Source organism: Prinia subflava, chromosome 12 (assembly GCF_021018805.1).
Source record: "Prinia subflava isolate CZ2003 ecotype Zambia chromosome 12, Cam_Psub_1.2, whole genome shotgun sequence".
NCBI lineage: Eukaryota > Metazoa > Chordata > Aves > Passeriformes > Cisticolidae > Prinia > Prinia subflava.
Window position 1 is genome coordinate 20,820,282 of NC_086258.1, and position 16,511 is coordinate 20,836,792.

A 16,511-nucleotide genomic window follows, 5' to 3' on the forward strand; every position below is an offset into this window, starting at 1 on the left:
CCAGTCGGCAGAAAAGGTGGGAAATGAGCCTGAAATGAGCCTAGTTATGTCTCTGGCTAAAACCACTGCAGCAAAGTTTCAGCTGGTGATGCATGGCTGGGATGATGAGCTCTTGTCCCCAGTCCTGCTCTTCCTTCTCCTTTGGCTGTGGTCATTCTCTGTGAATTCTCCTTTTCAATGACAAAAAGACATTATGAATACTCCCTTCAATGACAAAAGGACACTCTGAACCTCTTTGGGAATAGGCTGAAGGCTGGAGTGGGCTGCAGGAGCAGAGACCTGGTCCTGTTGCTGCCACCTGCAATTATTTGTGCACCCTTTATGCTTTCTGCCACAGAGAGCTGCTTCCTAGAGCTATCAGGAGGAGGGGGAGAGGATGAAGGAAAGAGAGATCTAACTCAGGAGGATTTGTGTTCAAGCCTTTCTCATTTTTGCCCCTGGAAAATGTTGCATTATGTTTTCCTAATCTTCCAAACTTTTATTTCCAAATAAAACCAAATCCTTTCATTCTTTGGGTTGCTTCCTTTCAGATCTTCCTGGAGATGCACCTTTCTACTCTGGGTCAACTCCATCACAGTCTTCCTGTCACTGAAAATACCCTTTTCATTTTCTTAAGGATTTTTTGGCATATGAGGTCAAGACTCTTCCAGGTGGGAAATAGAACAGCCCAGTTTTTTCCAGTGCCAGGTCTGGCTATGCAAACCAATGCAAGGCCAGTTTGTATTCTGAATCCTCACCTTGTCAAGTTTCTCTTCCTGGCTCCTCACTTTCCTGGGAGAAATCTCTTTTCCTGGCTGGTGTGTGTCTTCTGCACCAGCTCTTTGTGATCTTGCCTGGTCAGGCTTCTAGCTCTACCCCCCAATCCTTTGATTTTGCTTCTGGTTTCTTGTTTTTGTGTTAGTCTGGTTTTCCCCAGTCTGTGGCAGTCCCTAAGTGACTTGTGACCATTGTCCTGGGCTTCCCACTGTGCAGAGAGCCCTGGTTCCTCCTCAGGATCTGCTCCAGTGCTGTCCTGGTTTTGTCTGAGAGGCTCCACAGTATGTGCAGTTCTCCAGCCCTTTTTGTATTTGCCCTCGAGCATCACCATGTGGTGTTGTCCCAGCTGCTCAGGGACTGTGCCTCTTGTTCTGTGAGGGTACCACAAATTAGAGGCACGTAGAGAAGCCCCATTTGTTTGGATGAAATGTTTTCTTGGGAAACTTGCCCAGCTGCTGGGTGGGTGTAATTTCTGTCCTGAGGTTTCCTTCTGGCCCTGGTGATGGTTCACACAGAAAGGATTCTTTAAAAGATCCTGGAATATGAATTAAAAAAGAAAATAGCCCAAACTGGAATGAAAGCTGGGGAGCATTCTTCTAGTTAGAGCAGGATGCTCTGCTTTGCACTGAAATACTGTCCTTGGTGTGGGTTTTGTTAGCCAGGGTACTTCACAGTGCCTCTGGAAGGCTGCGAAAGCTGCTTGTTTGAAAAGTTCATAAAATAAATAAGAACATATTTAAAATAGTCAACCTTTGATGTGTTGGGTGGCTCCTGTGCTGGTCAGGAGCCTAAACATAGCAGTGGTGTCCTGAGCATGTGGTGTTCCTGGCAGTGATGTCTGAGCCTGAGGCTCAGGCGGGAAATCTTCACCCCCTCACCTCTTCTGCTCTGCAGCAGGGAACACCTTGGACATCTGGGGTTTGCCATCAGCAGCTTCTCCCAGTTTGTTTCAACCAGTTCAGCTGGCTGAGAAATGTATCACCAAGACATGAGTGGTTTGGTTGGCCTTCAAGCTTCTTATTATTGCCCCATGGATGCATCTTGCACTTATTTTTAATAGAATTATTTTTCTGTCAGGAATGGTTACATTTGGGAGAGTAACCCAGCTGGGGGAGAGGGTGGTTTTCCAGTGTTTGGTTTTCCCCCACCTCCAAAGAAAATGATTTTCAGCTGTAGGCCAGAATTTTCTGTGTCTTCCAATATCCTCAGCCTGGCTTAGTCCTACTGCAGTATTGCATAGTCCAGCCAGTTACAGTCAGTGTCCTCAGCCATTGCTGCTGGTTTCCTGTTTTCTCTTTAATTTAACAACACTTTTGACATGCTCTATTTGTTCTCTAAACTTGTCCTAAGGAAATCAGAGGCATTTTCAAGATCAGTTGGGTGATCAGCGGTGTCAAACCCATGGGCCCAGAAGAGATCCCTGTTCTTCCTGGGGAAGCCAGTAAGGCATGGGGAGCTGTTTCTTGTTCTGAGCAGTGTCTCTTGTCATCATTTTGGTAGTCAGTGCTTGTTCTCTCACCCAAAGCTTCAAACCAGAAGTTCCTGTCTGACTTCCTTGGGTTTCTCAATGGGAGTCTCACAGCTGAAGGAGGTTGCTAAGTATCAAATGCCCCTGAGAGCAGAAATTTAACATTTGTTTATAGCTCCATGATCTCTCCATCCTTTCCTGGACGCCTGATAGCCCATAAAGGCCCATCAGAATAATACATTAGAATATTTAGCCCCATCTAGGGGCAAATTTCTCTGTCCTTCCCATGTCCATATGACTTCTGAAGACAACTCTTGGGGTTTTAGTGCCAAACCATCATTGTAATTCTTCACACAATTAAATGACACCTTCGGAATTTTCTGTTTCAGTCATTTATTTAGGTCTGCTGGCTGAGAGTTGGGGAAACCAGTGTTCCCAGTCCTACTGGTAGGGTAGGTGGGGAGGGAGTGGATGAGTAAGAGCTTAAAAGGAGATGAGAGAGAGTTAGAGCTTCATCACAGGAGGTGGGAAACTAGTTGTGATCTACTTCAGTCAGCATTAAATGTGTTTCAGATGGGGAGATAACTATTCCCATCCTCAGCAGTGACTGGACAAACCCTCTTTTTGCTACTGGTTTGTTGTCCCAAATCCCTCCTATCCATGGAAGGAATGCTTCTCCCATGACACTGCCAGGCACTGCTGTGCTGAGCTTTCTGCTGAGGACACAGGTGAGCCCCATGCTCAGGACAGTTCTGGATTGTCTCACAGCTCAAGGAATTGAGTTTCAGTTTGCTGTTTACAACTTTTTTTTTTTTTTTTTTTTTTTTTTTTTTTTTTTTTTAAAGATTTTTTTTAGATTTTTTTTTCAACCAGTCACTCATTCTGCACCTGAATCTTTCTGTGTGCATATTGGGCTGGATGGTGTCTCTTCTGTTTTGGGTGAAGTTTCTGGAATCTGCCTGGTTTTAGGTTTCAGGGTGGCACAATCCACAGCACAGACTGTGCTTTTGCTGTTAATGCTACTCAGAGCATGGCTTCAGAGCTCTTCTTCCTGGTGTTGGAAGGCTTTGTCCTAACCTGTGTTTGAATAAAAAGGGCTGGAGAATTTTCTTCTACAGGATTTGATAGTTTAAACTGGAGCCCAACAAGGAATTGTTAAAAAGGCGGTTCCATAAAGTTCTACTACAAATCCCCCTTTTTCCATCCGTGGCTTGTTTGGCCGTGGTGTCACTTATCAGTGGCTGCCTGCAGGAAGGTGACTGGGCTGAGATCTGGCCCTGTCCATCCCTTCTGCAGTGCTTCCTTCCAGCAGCTGCCTCACCTTGTGTCTTCTTTCCCTGCCATGTCCCATGTTCTTGGGGAGTGTGTCTGTGGGAGCTGCTGCAGTGCTTTGCACTGTGCCTTGGGTTTAGGTAGCAGGTTGTATCATGGCTCATGGGCTGTTTGGGTAGTGACTGCTGTGGACTTTCCTCACCTCCCCTGTTCTGCTGCTGACCTGGGAGTGCTGGGCTGCAGCAGGCTCCTCCCTGGCACACTGCAGCTAAACAGAGCCACCCTGTGCAGCCTGGGCTGACCCTGTCTGTGTGCTGTACTGCATGCTGCTCCTCAGAGTTCTCCTTTCTCTCGACTTTGCCAGTCTCCAGCACTGTTGTATCCAGTCTTGTATCATGGCATTCCTTTCACCCTCTGAAGCAATATTCTTTGTAGTGTCCACGCTGGCTTCTCAAGCTGTCCTCTGCCCTGTAGCTGACCCACTGTCTGTGCTCTGGGTCCTCTGCCAGCCCTTTCTTGCAGGGGAGCTCATGTTTGAGAAGAGGAGTGTTTGGGTTCAGTGTTGTTCTGGAGTGCCATTAAAATCACCTCCACCATGCAGCATCTGTTGCACATGGTTTCCAGTGTTGGAGAAGTAACAGCAGAGGGGGAATGTCAGAGGTGGGAGGGGACGCTTTGAGGAGAAGCTGTGGACTTTGAGGAGGATGCTGTGGGGTTGGCTGTGACAGGATTGTGCAGGTGCAAGGGGAATGCTGAGCAGGGCTGGGACAAGGTCATCATTCTCAGGTGACCAGGAAAGAGGCTTTTCGGAGGCAGACATGGAGTGGGCACAGAAGGAGAATACAAATTAAAATATGAAGAAAAGCTCCTTCTGGTTCCTCACCAGAGGTGATCTTTTCAGTGTGGGGCATGTCTCAGTGAGAGGCTGAACTGTTTGGTCATAGGTCTCACCACGGTGGCATTGGCATCCATCACCTTGTGTGGAGGTCAGAGCAGTGGCATTTCCATTCCACACTGTGCTGCTGGGTGTCACTGGCAGCTCTGCATTCACTCTGCTCGCCTCTCAGCCTCTTGGGGGATTGCAGAGCTTTGTGAGGGCACAAGAGCAGGAAATAGCCAGTGGCTGTTTGAACTGTGTGACACAGACCTGAACCAGTGACCTGGAGGTGAAGTGTTTTAGTTCTGTTCCTGGCCCGTGAACTGCTTCTTGCTCTGTTGGTGACACAGAACCCCACCTGCTCAGCACATCACGGCTGTTAGGAACTGTGGGTGCTGGGCAAGTCTCCTGACAGGTCCCCAAGAACTCTAGAATTCACAGGGTGGGAAAAGGGCAATATAAACATACTATTTACTGGTCTAGGCCATACTAGAGGTACTAGAACATTAAGAACAAGTGGTTAAATACCAAAATACCAGGATACACTACAGGTAAGGAAAATTATAGTGTTGATACTGTCCTTGTTTTGTATGAGTCATCACAAAATAAGTCCTAAAGCACATAATGGTGCACTGTTTCACATGTGGTGCTATATGAATGGCCAGCCTTGAAAGTACCTTCATTCACTTGGCCTGTGCTGGCTGATGTGTGTGGTCCTGATGCCACCAGCAATTGCCCATGGGACCCCAATATTGGTGAAATGGGTGCTAGTATCTTGCAGATTTTTTTCCACAAGCTTGAATAATTTTTCTTTCTTGGATACTTGTGTAGTTTTTGTCCCTTAGGGCGGTCCTGGCTACCTCTGTTGCTTTGGACTTCTTGCCAGATATTTTTTCTTGTTTTTTTTAATGGTTTTTTCAACATGAGTCACAGCTTCAGGATCACGATTTCCTCACTTGTGATTCAGAGAATGTATTAATTAGTGCACGATGTTAAATATATCTGTAAAATCACATGGAAAAACTGGATGGTTGTCTCCATCCTTCATTTAACCAGTTTCATGCTTGAAAATGTACAGTTTTCTGTTTCCAACTGTGTATTGTTCTTTCAAGCCCAAAGGAAACTTTTTGTAATATATAGTATATATATGAAGTTTAGTGTGTGTATACATATATATCTCTATGTACACATGGGGTACATATCTATGCAAAGTATCTTTTATACAGTGTTGATGTTCCCTCAGCCAGTACCAGGTAAAGGATTGTTAGTTTTATGAGAAGAGCTCACAGGACTGCTGCCCATCATTAACATTACCAGAGAAATGTGTTCCCTGGGTTTTGTGGCAGTCCCTTCTCCTCAGCCATGGTGGAGGCTGTGGAAGGAACCTTTTTGGCTCCTGTGCTTAGAAATTTTAAACATAATGTTCCTTGGTTAAATTTCAAACCAGTTTTCAAGCCCTATCTAACATGGCTAAGAACTGTGTGGGAATTTGTTTTGAAATGAAAGCTTGGATTTGGTGCTTTGCTGTAGTTTTCAATGATATTGGAGCTCTTTAATTTCTTCTGACATTTCATCTGAAAATGTTGATGCTTATGCGAGGACTGAGGGTTTTATAGTCTGATTAAACAGCTTTAGAAGTGTTCAGTTACATTTCTTATTTGAGAGCACTGCTTGATTCTCTAGAGTGTTTTTGAGCATGCCTGGGGACTGCCTGCTCTGCCTTGGTTTGGGGTCCTGGTCACCAGCAGGGCTGAGGATACAGTGATGGCATGGAAGTGATAAAGTCTCTGCCACTCTTCCTCTTTCAGAGAATTCGGTCGACAGTGGATGAGAAGGAGCAGAAGCAGCTTCTGATGGACCTTGATGTAGTGATGCGAAGCAGTGACTGCCCGTATATTGTTCAGTTTTATGGCGCACTCTTCAGAGAGGTGGGCACCCCAAACCTGCTTCACTTGGAGCTGAGTTTGGGTTTTAACTTGGTTTTCCCTTTGTAATTTCAAACTCGTGCTAAGGAGGGGAAAATTGATTCTTGTTAGGTTTCTTGGTTCTCCACTTTTACTCGGGTGTTTAGCCAGGAGACCCAGGTGTCTGGGCACTTCTGAGCAAGCATTTTGTTCCTTTGCAGCAGGAGTTTTGGAGAAGATGAATGTTGAAACCTGACTGCTGCTTCTCCTTCCTCTTGTAGCTCTTCTGCAGGCTTGGATTATCCCTGCTCCTGTAATTGCTCTGTTGTTGAAACTGCCACAGTGTAGGGGGACAGCCTTGGAGCTCCTGCCTGTTTTCCACCATTTCAGCACAACTCCAGTACCTCTGCTCAAGGGAAGAAGGGCTAGAGAGACCTAAGGGCTGCTGGTGGTTTTTGGAGATTATCAGGCATAGCAGCCTGTGCAGAGTCTTGTGGGGTTTTACTGGAAAACTTTTAGAGAGAGGTCAGTGTTGTAGGTAAAACCCAAAACTGAATAGTCAATGCCTGCTTCTAGAGAGTCTGCCTCTGCAATTGTGCCAGGTCACTCCTCTGGCTTTAAATCTCATTCTCTAAAATAAGCGTAATAATCCTTCCTTTTCCCAAGCTCTGCTTTTTCTGATGTTTTTGAATACAGAGCCATTTTGGGCCAGCAGATATTGTCCATGTTCACACAGTACAAGCTCCTACCATGTGTGGAGCTTCAGTGTGGCTGGAAGTTTCCAGCTTTGCAGAGATAAAGGTGACAAGGCTGTCAGCTGGTGTGAGGAAAGGTCTGTGGACAACACAGTGTCTTGCCAGATGCTGATGAGCAACATGCTCAGAGCTGTGCAGGCCTCTCACCTCCCTTCAGCTCTGGGCACATCCCAGAGTGTAAATATAAATACATAAACAATATAAAAGCTTACGTTAATCAGCACCCAGATGTCAGCTTGGCTGCACTCTTTGTCATGTCCAAAAATCTCATCATCCTGCAGCCAGGCAGGGCTCCCAGGGCTCCTTGCATGCTCTGTCTGGGAAAGGTTTCATTGGGCTTGCTCTGGTTGGAGTGAAATTCCCTTCTTCCCCCTTCAGCATAAGTGGTGTTTGCTTCTGAGGTGAAAGCCGCCTTCCCCTCTCCTGGGTCCCTCACTGCCTAGGGATGTTCCAAGTCATGTTCCTCAAGGGTAAACAAGGTGAGCTGGGAGGCTTCCATAAAGTTTCCTGTCTTGTCCTATTAATTACTTGTTCCAATATTAAGTAGAATCTTAATCTTTTAAAGATAGCGAAGTATGACAGCAGAGAAGCACAGAAAAGGAAAAAAAGGAATTTCACCAGGCTGTTTGGACCTGTCTGACCCACCCCAGTCTGCGTATCAGATCTGTTCTCAGATAAGTGTGAAATACCCAGGTCACTGCTGCACCATCCCCTGGGGTCTAAGAGCTCATGGGACAATTGGTAAAGACCCAAACTCTCTCAGGAAGTCTGCAGCAAACAATATAAAACAAAGCTCTTTGTTCCAGCATTTCAAGGTGAAAAGTAAGGAAATCCTTTTGGGATTACCTGCTCTGAGCTGAGGTTCAGGTTCTCTGGCTATGGATGGAACAACTGGTGAGAAATCTTTGCCTGCTCCTATAAGGTGAAAGACTTCCATGTGAGCCTCTCTACAGGAGTTTAACACTGACTGGGCAGCTTGTGCAGCCAGAGGGCTGGCAGGATCCAAGCAGCTCCAGGAGAAGCACCAGGGCAGCTGGCACACAGGGAAGGCAGGCAGCCGTCCACAACAGGGAGTGTTTGATGTGGAGAGGCAGAGCTATAAGCTCTGGGATCCTGACAGTTTGAGAATACTAAAACAAATTGGACAAAATGATGCTAGGTCTTACTTTGCAGCCAGGCAAATGTCTCAACTTGCAGACAGGGAGGTAGCTGTGAACACAAGTTCCTGTGGCAGCCTCTGGGAATACCAGCAGCTTGATTTTAAAAGGCAGAAAATATTACACAAAACCCTCTGTAGTTGTATTTTCTCTTGCTTGTTCTGCATTTTGTGATAAAAGAAGAGCCTTCTCTGGGTCCTGCTTGTCCTCAGCAGGCAGCACCTGAACTTTATCATTTGCTGCCTGTTCTTCAGTCAGAAGGGACATTTCAGTTTGTGTATGTCTGTGCTTGTGATTGAACATGTGATAGTGCAACAAGCACAAGCTGATTGCCAGGTACAGGACTTCTTCAGCTCACTGGTACCTACTAGATGAGATTAAATTGCCTGGTCAGTGAAACAAGGACAAAGCTGAAAAATTAAAAGTGTTTCAGTCCATGCATGGAATCAGGGGCTTTAGTGCACCATTGCCAGGACATGGTTGAGTTTTTGGGCTGCAAGGACAGGTTACCAGCTCATGTCCAATTCTTCATCCACTGGTATCTCCCAGCTCTTCTCCTCAGGGCTGCTCTCAATCCCATTTCATTCTACTGGTGAGTGCCCTGACCCAAGTGCAGAACTTCACACTTGTTGAACTTTGTGGGGTTCCCACTGGCCCCAGGAGACCAGCTGGCTTCTCCATACTGCACCCAGGATTGCCCAGAGTCCTGCTCATGCACACAGAGCTGTCCTCATCAGCCACCAGAGATCTGACTGAAGAGGATCTGGCCACTCATGCTCTTGTGTCTCCTCTCAAGGCTGTACTTGCTAGATGGAGGAAGAAAAAAAAAAAAAAGTTGGTTGACAGGGATTCTGCAAACATTTCACTTGAGTCTCTCCTTGTGAGAAAAGAGGAGCTGTGGCTGAGCTACAGGGCTGCACTGGTACCCCCGAGACTTTGGCCCTGAGCATAGCTGTTTTAAGAGGTTCTTAGGTCTGAGGAAAAAAAAATGGTCTTCTTTTCTTGCCTGTCTGCTACAAGCTTTACAGCTGCCCTGGTTTGAAACTGCTCCTGTTAAGCTAAGAATGTTTGGGTAGTTACCGTGACCACACTAGTGGCTCTTCAAAGTACCTGTTCTGATTGTGTCTCTTTTTAAGAGGGGAAGAGGAAAAAGCCTTATCTGACTTGGAATCTAAGGAGTGACTCCTACACAGTGCAAGTCTAAACCAACACAGCTAAGTTTAAACCAACAAGTTCAATACTTGATAAGATTATTCAATGAAAAATTCATTGCAAGTTGCAGAACATGCCTGGGAAGCTGGGTAAATCAGCCCATGGGGAACTCCTGCTGGCAGGAGAGAAGAGCTGGGATGGATGTGTTGGTAGCACAGTGCTAGGCTGGTGTGAATTGCTGACATAGCCTTGCTCAGTTGTTTGATCTCTTTGTTGTTGATGCACCTCACTCTGTTTTTATGGAAATCCTTGACTGTGCTGCCATTCCTCAGCACATCTGCCCCCATTGTCAGTCCCTGGTCTGTAGGAAAAGTCTCCCATGTGCCATTAAATATATAGTGGTGGTGACATTGTCAGTCTCCCTCACTGGTGTAGCTGCAACTTGCATAAAGAGCTGGCTGCAATGAACCTTCAGCATTGCAGCCATGGAGTGGTGGGTGTTGGCAGACACCTCTGGGGTCACCTCTTCCAACCCCCGTGATCATGTGGGACCACTTGGCCAGGATTGTGTCCAAATACCTTTGAATCTCTCCAGGGATGGAGTCTCCACAGTCTCCTGGGGCAGGCTGTGCCAGGGATTAATCCCTCTCACAAAAAGTGCTTCCTCATGTTCAGAGGGAACCTCCTGTGTGTCAGGTTGTGCCCTGCTTGTGTTGCTTGGAGAGAGCCTGGTTCCACATCCCCTGTGCAACTTCCCCTCAGCTTGATGAGATTCTCCTGAACCTTCTCCAGGCTGAACAGTGCTGGCTTTATCAGCCTTTCTCATGGAGAAGATGCTGCTGTTCCTCAGTCATCTTAGTTGCCCTTTGCTGGAGTCTGTCTGCTACTGGGGAGCCCAGCACTGGTCACAGCACTGCAGGTGTGGCCTCTCCATGGCTGGGTTGAGGGGAAGGATCTCCTCCCTCCACCTGCTGGTGATGCTTTGCCTCACACTGTGATCCTTCAGCCCAGCAAAGATGCATCCTTGGCTCATGTTCAGCCTAATGTCCACCTGGACCCACAGTCCTTTTCTGGTGAGCTGCACTCCACATGTGACATCTTTGTGACTCCTGCTCCCTTGTCAGTGGGAGTTCTCTGCATTGAGAAGCTGAGGCATCTCCATTGCTTGTGAAGCAGCTTTTGTGCCTGACCTGGATAGGAATATTTTGAATTAAATGCGCAGGGTGTTCCTGGACATTTTTTGGAATGTCTACAAGATGTGCATTAGCATCTGGTAATCTAATATCCAATAGAGACAAAAAATTCTTTGGAAGAATAACTCTAACAAGAAGAGAAAATTAAAGCGCATTCTTTGTCATTTTATGATCGGAACTCAACCTGACCTAAGAAGCAAAATTTAAACTGAAACTTTCATTAGGGTGTTTTTGTCCTTACATTTCACAATGTAGGACTTGCTCATGTACATCAGCACTTCTTGGTATTTGGTCAGGAAGACATCTGAGTCTCCATTGCCCAGCCAGTCTTCCTTTTTCTTCCTGTTAAAATTCAGCAGTTCGCCAACAGGTATGGCTTTCTGAGCCCCAGGAAGAGTTAGCCTGTAGAGTTTTGGACCTTGCCACTAGCCTTAAGGGTGCTGCATAGTGGAAAAGGCCTGTTATCTTTTTCCATTGATCTTGCTGACATGAATTCATGTAGGCCAGGTAGGTTTTTATATTATCAGATCAATAAATGCCCCCATTCAGGAGTTCTGTATGGCATCTACTTCTGGGGACAGGTAAACCAGATCTTTCCTTGAGTGCTTTTGATCGTAAAAGGGGTTTTTTTATGCTTAAAAATCACCATTGGGTAGAAATTTGTTGTACTTATTTGAGGTTTCAGTACCATACCAGTCACAACCTGTGATGCAGAGTACATGTGAAGCCTTTATGATGATAATGGCTCTGCTCAAGCGTTGTTCACTTGGTTTGTTTTTCTCTCCAAACATCAGGTGTTGTAATGGAAGCCACCCACAACACTGGTGCAGTTGGACATAAATACAGGGCTGCAGGGGGTCAGTGGTATTGTGGCTCTCTAGAACCAGTCCAGCCCCCACAGTCTCAGTACAATAGCCCAGGAATATAGCCCTGTCCCATATTTTTAATAAATCTGATCAAAACAGAAGCAATTTTTGAATGATGCTGTGGCCAGTAGAACCAGTCCATGAGAGAGAGGCTACTCTCACTGCAGAGAGCTCATAAAGCTCTGGTGGGCTTCCAGTCTTGCTTGATTTATGCACATCACTGGCTCTGGAGCTTACTCTTCATCATATGGAAGTGCTTCATCTGCACTTTGCCTTTGTTACTAGTGTAGAAGAAAAGAAATTTTCTACATATTACCCAATTTCATTTCTGTAGTTCAAATCTGACCACTTCCTTAGCCAACTTTCTCCATAGCCAGCCTGCAGTCTGTAGCAGCCCAGGTTCACCTTTTTCCAGGTCTCCTCAAGTGTGCTGGTCATGCCCTTGTCCTGCTGCACTGCTCTGGCCTCTTGTGATGTCCCTGCTTCCATGTCTGTCACAGCACTTATTCTGTCTTCTGCTTTTTTGGGGGGTGAAATGAGAGTTATCTGGGCTCAGGCTTGTAGCAGCCCTTGAGTGGATGACATCAGCTCGTGCTCTGCCTTGAGCTGATGTGAAAAGCCTGATGCCAAATGAGCAGCGTAAACTGGAGCTGCCCGTGGCTGTAAACCAAAGTCCTCTCCCCCAGCCAGACAGCCCTTCCTAGGAAAGCAGCACCTCTCTTCTGGGTGTTCCACTGTGCCTGCAGCCTTCTGGAGAGCAAAGCAGTGTGTGAGGCTTGGATTCATCTGGGTTCAGGCATCTAAACTGTAATGTCAGGTGTGAGCTGGGCAGGTAAATACCTCTGCTGTGAATGGGAACAAGTCTTTCACTGCTAAAACTAATCAAGCTGAATTCCATCCTTTCTATGGAATGCATGTTGCTGTTCATATATTTCATGGGATTCAACAGATCTCTGTATGCTCTCTGGATTTTTACTTCTTACTTTTATCTCAACAGTAATACACGTTCTCTTCTTTTTCCAGGGTGACTGTTGGATCTGTATGGAGCTCATGTCTACCTCGTTTGATAAGTTTTACAAATATGTATATAGTGTATTAGATGATGTTATTCCAGAAGAAATCTTAGGCAAAATCACTTTAGCTGTGAGTATTTTGTTAAACTTTTTGTTGAAGATAATTGAAAAGTTCAGATCCTTGTTCAGATCACACTCCGCGTGAAAAGCTGGTTGGTCTGGAGCAGAATTGCTGCTGCTGTTTGCACCACACTGGGGGTGGTTCTTCAGGGTGCTCATGATTTTTCTGCAGTATGTTGCATGGTGTAAAAAGAGGTCCTGGGGTCAGTAATCAGTTAATGAACAGACACCAGGACCAGCTTCCTGCTCTGTCTGCCTGAATGTGAGCACCAGCAGCACAGGCACAGCCCAGACCAGAGAAGCTTCTGGCAGTCTTGTGCAAAGGCTCCCAAAAGCACTGGGGAACCTGGCTGATGTTTTCTTGATATAACCTGGAAGTTCTGGCATAATGAAAAGACAGGTAATTGAAGCAGTTGTGACCTGCATAGGGCTTGAAATAAGTTATTGCAAGATAATTAACATCAGAGATTGTTCTGGCTCCACCCCATGCTCCCCTCTCCCAGAGTGGGATCTTTGCAGGTCACAGGGGATGTATGTTCACTTCAGCCCATACCCTTTCTTATATCACCTTCTGTTTGCAGAAAAGGTTCAGAGAAGACTGCTTTGATTATGTGGTATATTACAGCATTGATATCTCCATTATTAATGCTCCAGTATTAAATGCTTTTTACCCCTGTTCTTGGAGTTCCAAAAAATTAATAATCCCAGGATTCTTACAACATCTGCTTATTTTTCATCTATTTTTCTTTCCTAGACTGTGAAAGCACTAAACCACTTAAAAGAAAACTTGAAAATCATTCACAGAGGTGAGTTCTTCATGTCTTTTTTTAAGTTCATATCTTTTCTTCTTGTCTGTTAAAATAATTGCAAGAATTGTTAGTGGCCTTTGGTTCACTCAAGGTGTAAGCACAGCACCTGTACTGCCACAAGTCTGAGTGCAGGTTTTGAACAAGTGTCCCAGTGCCTGTTCCATTGCCCCTCCAGCCTATGATTTTTCCATGCAAATGTGATTTCAAGGTGGTTGGGCATCTGTTTCTGCCTTTGGGCACGTGGCATCCCCAGGGCTGGCTCCATCCCCTCGTGCTCCCCTGCAGGATCCAGCGCCAAGGGTGACGGCGACGGCGCGGCACTGCCGGCCTCGATCCTCTGCAGCTGCTCAGCTTGAAATTGAAACCTGCAGCCGTGACTTACTGGTTTAAATTTCTTTCCCCTGCAGACATCAAACCTTCCAATATTCTTCTGGACAGAAATGGAAATATTAAACTCTGTGACTTTGGCATTAGCGGACAGCTCGTGGACTCCATTGCCAAAACGCGGGATGCAGGGTGCCGGCCGTACATGGCGGTGAGTGGGATGAGCTCTGGGCTCTGTGGGGTCTCCCCCTCCCTGTTATCAGCCTGTTCCCTGTGGGATGAGCACCCCTTTCCTGGATGGAGCTGAGCTCTGGATCAAGCACTGCTGTGGCAGTGTCATGCAGGCTGTGGCAAAGTGACCAAATTCCAAATTGGTTTTTTGCTGGGTTCCTCTGCTGCTGCCAGGGCTGTGGTGCTGGAGTGGAGAGGAGCTCTGTGCCTTACAGCAGCTCCAAAACAGCGTTGCCTAGGGGAGCAGGGCTGTCAGAGTGTGGGTTTCTCTTTCTCTACAAGAAATCCATTTGCTCTGGTAAGATTATGTCACAGGAGTTATTGCAGAGCAGAATGACAGTGATTTTGTAAACCACTTTAATTCCAAAGTGTGCCAGAACTTCATTCCAGGAGAATGTGATTCTGGAGAGTGGCAGTAGCAGAGCAGCTGTGTGGAAATTGCTGGGGCTGAGTCATGGCTCCTGGGAGTCTGTCCTGCTTGTTTGCTGCCCTCCCCCTCCCAGAGAGAAAAGCTGTAGTGGTGATTTTGGAAGCTATCTGAGTGTTTTAAACAGTTCATTGCTTCAAGGTGCTTTGAAAATGCATTTGTGTTCTCATATGAGCCAAGAGTACCTTGTGCAGGGAGCGGTGTGCCTGCTGCTGTTCATCTAATTTTAATTTTAGTGCCTGTCTTTAATTTTTGTTATGTATTTATGGCTCTGTATGCTGAAAAATACTGTTTTCTAAACTCTTTTATCTAACACCAAGTAGAAAAAAGGAAAATATCTCTCTTTTACATTATGGTTCCCATCTGGCCCAGGCCATGGCTCTCAGATGTCTTTTCTCTGACTGTGGTGTCCAAGGCAAAACCTGTCTGCCCTGACTCTGCTATTTCCTTGAGCCATGGGTAGGTGGTCAGCTCTGCTCAGGCTGTTGGTGTAGTTGTGCCTGACAGTTCCTGAGATGTCTGTAAATAGCTGCAGTGCTCCTTTTCCCCTGGGATCTGGGTGGGTGAGTGCTTCCACAGCCTTTTGCTTTTCCTTTTTCCTGTCTGTCTGTCCTCGTGCGCTCTGTGATTTGTGCAGCTCCACCGGCAGCTCCAGACTTGGGTGGACTTTTAAGTGAACAGAAGTGTTGCAGTTCAGTTTGTGTTTTTCAGAGTCTTGGCAGGGCACAGGGTTTGTGGGGCAGCCAGCAGCTGGCAAGTGATGTGGGAGATGATTGGCCTCTTTGCTGCTGCTCTGCAGCCTCAGTGACTCCTTTCCAAGTACATGAGCGTTTCCACGTCCCAGGGAGCCTGGGAATGGGGACATGTCCCCAGTGTCCAGGCACATCTGCCAGCTGTTTCTCCAAGCCAGCAGAGGCTGATGTCTGAAGGGGTGCTGTGATCAAACTGGATATACCTGGGAAGGAGGCAGGCTGCCACACTCCTCTCAAAAGGCAAATAGTGTTTTTTTTAGTGTAAAAAAGGCCAAGAATAGTAGTTCTGTTCAGCCAGGGAGGCTCTGCTTAGGGCTGCTGGATGTTTCTCCCTGATGACAATGTCTTGTTTTGCAAGGCCCACCAACCCCATGGCACTTGCCCCCGAGGAGCCTGGTCCCCACGTAGCTGTTGGTAACAGTGACTCTGGATGTCAGCCAGTGTTGTTGGGGGTGCTCTGAGGAGGCAGCAGGAGCCATGTCCAGCTGCCAAGCAAGTGCTGTGTGCTTGAACCAAAATTGTTGGAGCTGTCACAGCGAGCGGCGCCTCAGCCTTGGAGCTGTGGTGCTGAGAGGTTGTTTTGCTTTTGGCTCTCAGTTCCCCTGCAATTGTTACAGTGAGCAAAGGCCTGTAAGTGTTGGTACCTCATGTTCTCTGAAGGGAAGAAAGGCAGGACCGAGTTCCCAGGCAGCCCCTGGAGCAGCCCAGGCTGTTCTGAGCCCTACCCACCCGTGCCCTGTGCTGGTGCCAGCGCTGGGGTTTGCTCCAGGTGAGGTTCCACAGCCTTCACCCAGCAGTGGGTGCTCCTGGCCAGCCCTGCATCTGTCTCAGTGCTGCTCCCTGTGGTCCCTGCCTTGCCTCTGGCTGTGTGGATTCTGCTGGGAGTGGGCTCTGTGTGCCATGCTGGAGCTGGTGCCCTTTGTGACATTTCTGTTTTCTGCCTCCTGAGTGCCCCAGTGAGCGCAGTGCCTGTGTCAGAGAGGAAGGGTGAGACTGGAAGTGCTTGGTTTAGGGAGAGGCAGACCCAGCCAGAGTGAGGATGGATGTCCTGCCCTGCCCTGCTCCTTCAAGACCTCCAGGAGTCACCTCCAGCCTCGGTCACTCAGGTCCTTTTCCCAGGTCAGCCTGGAGCCTCTGGCTGCAAACTGTGGCTTCTCCCTGGTGAAGGTGGGCAGTCACTGCTGGCACTGCTGGCACTGCTGGCAGGGCCAGATGGATGTCTTGTGTTCAGGTGGTTCAGGCAGAGATCAGGCCATGTATGGCTGTGTTTGTATAGCTGAAGTTTGGCAGGAGAGGGACATCTGTGGTGCCCACTGCTCATTTTTCAGTCAGGATGCTGGTGCTCAGGTGCATGCTGAACTGGAGAAGCCCCATGGCAGCCTGTACCCTTCTCTGATGCATCCATACCCTGTCCCTTCACCTCATCAGCACATCC

At 47.2% G+C, this 16,511-nt stretch overlaps 1 protein-coding gene across 1 annotated transcript in view; it reads left to right on the forward strand.

The window, feature by feature from the left end:
• The window catches only part of MAP2K4 (mitogen-activated protein kinase kinase 4), a 67,233-nt gene that overhangs the window by 45,844 nt on the left and 4,878 nt on the right, over nt 1–16,511 (forward strand). The window contains exons 4-7 of the mRNA XM_063409181.1: nt 6,182–6,301; nt 12,424–12,543; nt 13,288–13,339; nt 13,750–13,877. Coding sequence (XP_063265251.1) covers nt 6,182–6,301; nt 12,424–12,543; nt 13,288–13,339; nt 13,750–13,877 — 420 coding nt within the window. The remainder of the gene's footprint in view (nt 1–6,181; nt 6,302–12,423; nt 12,544–13,287; nt 13,340–13,749; nt 13,878–16,511) is intronic.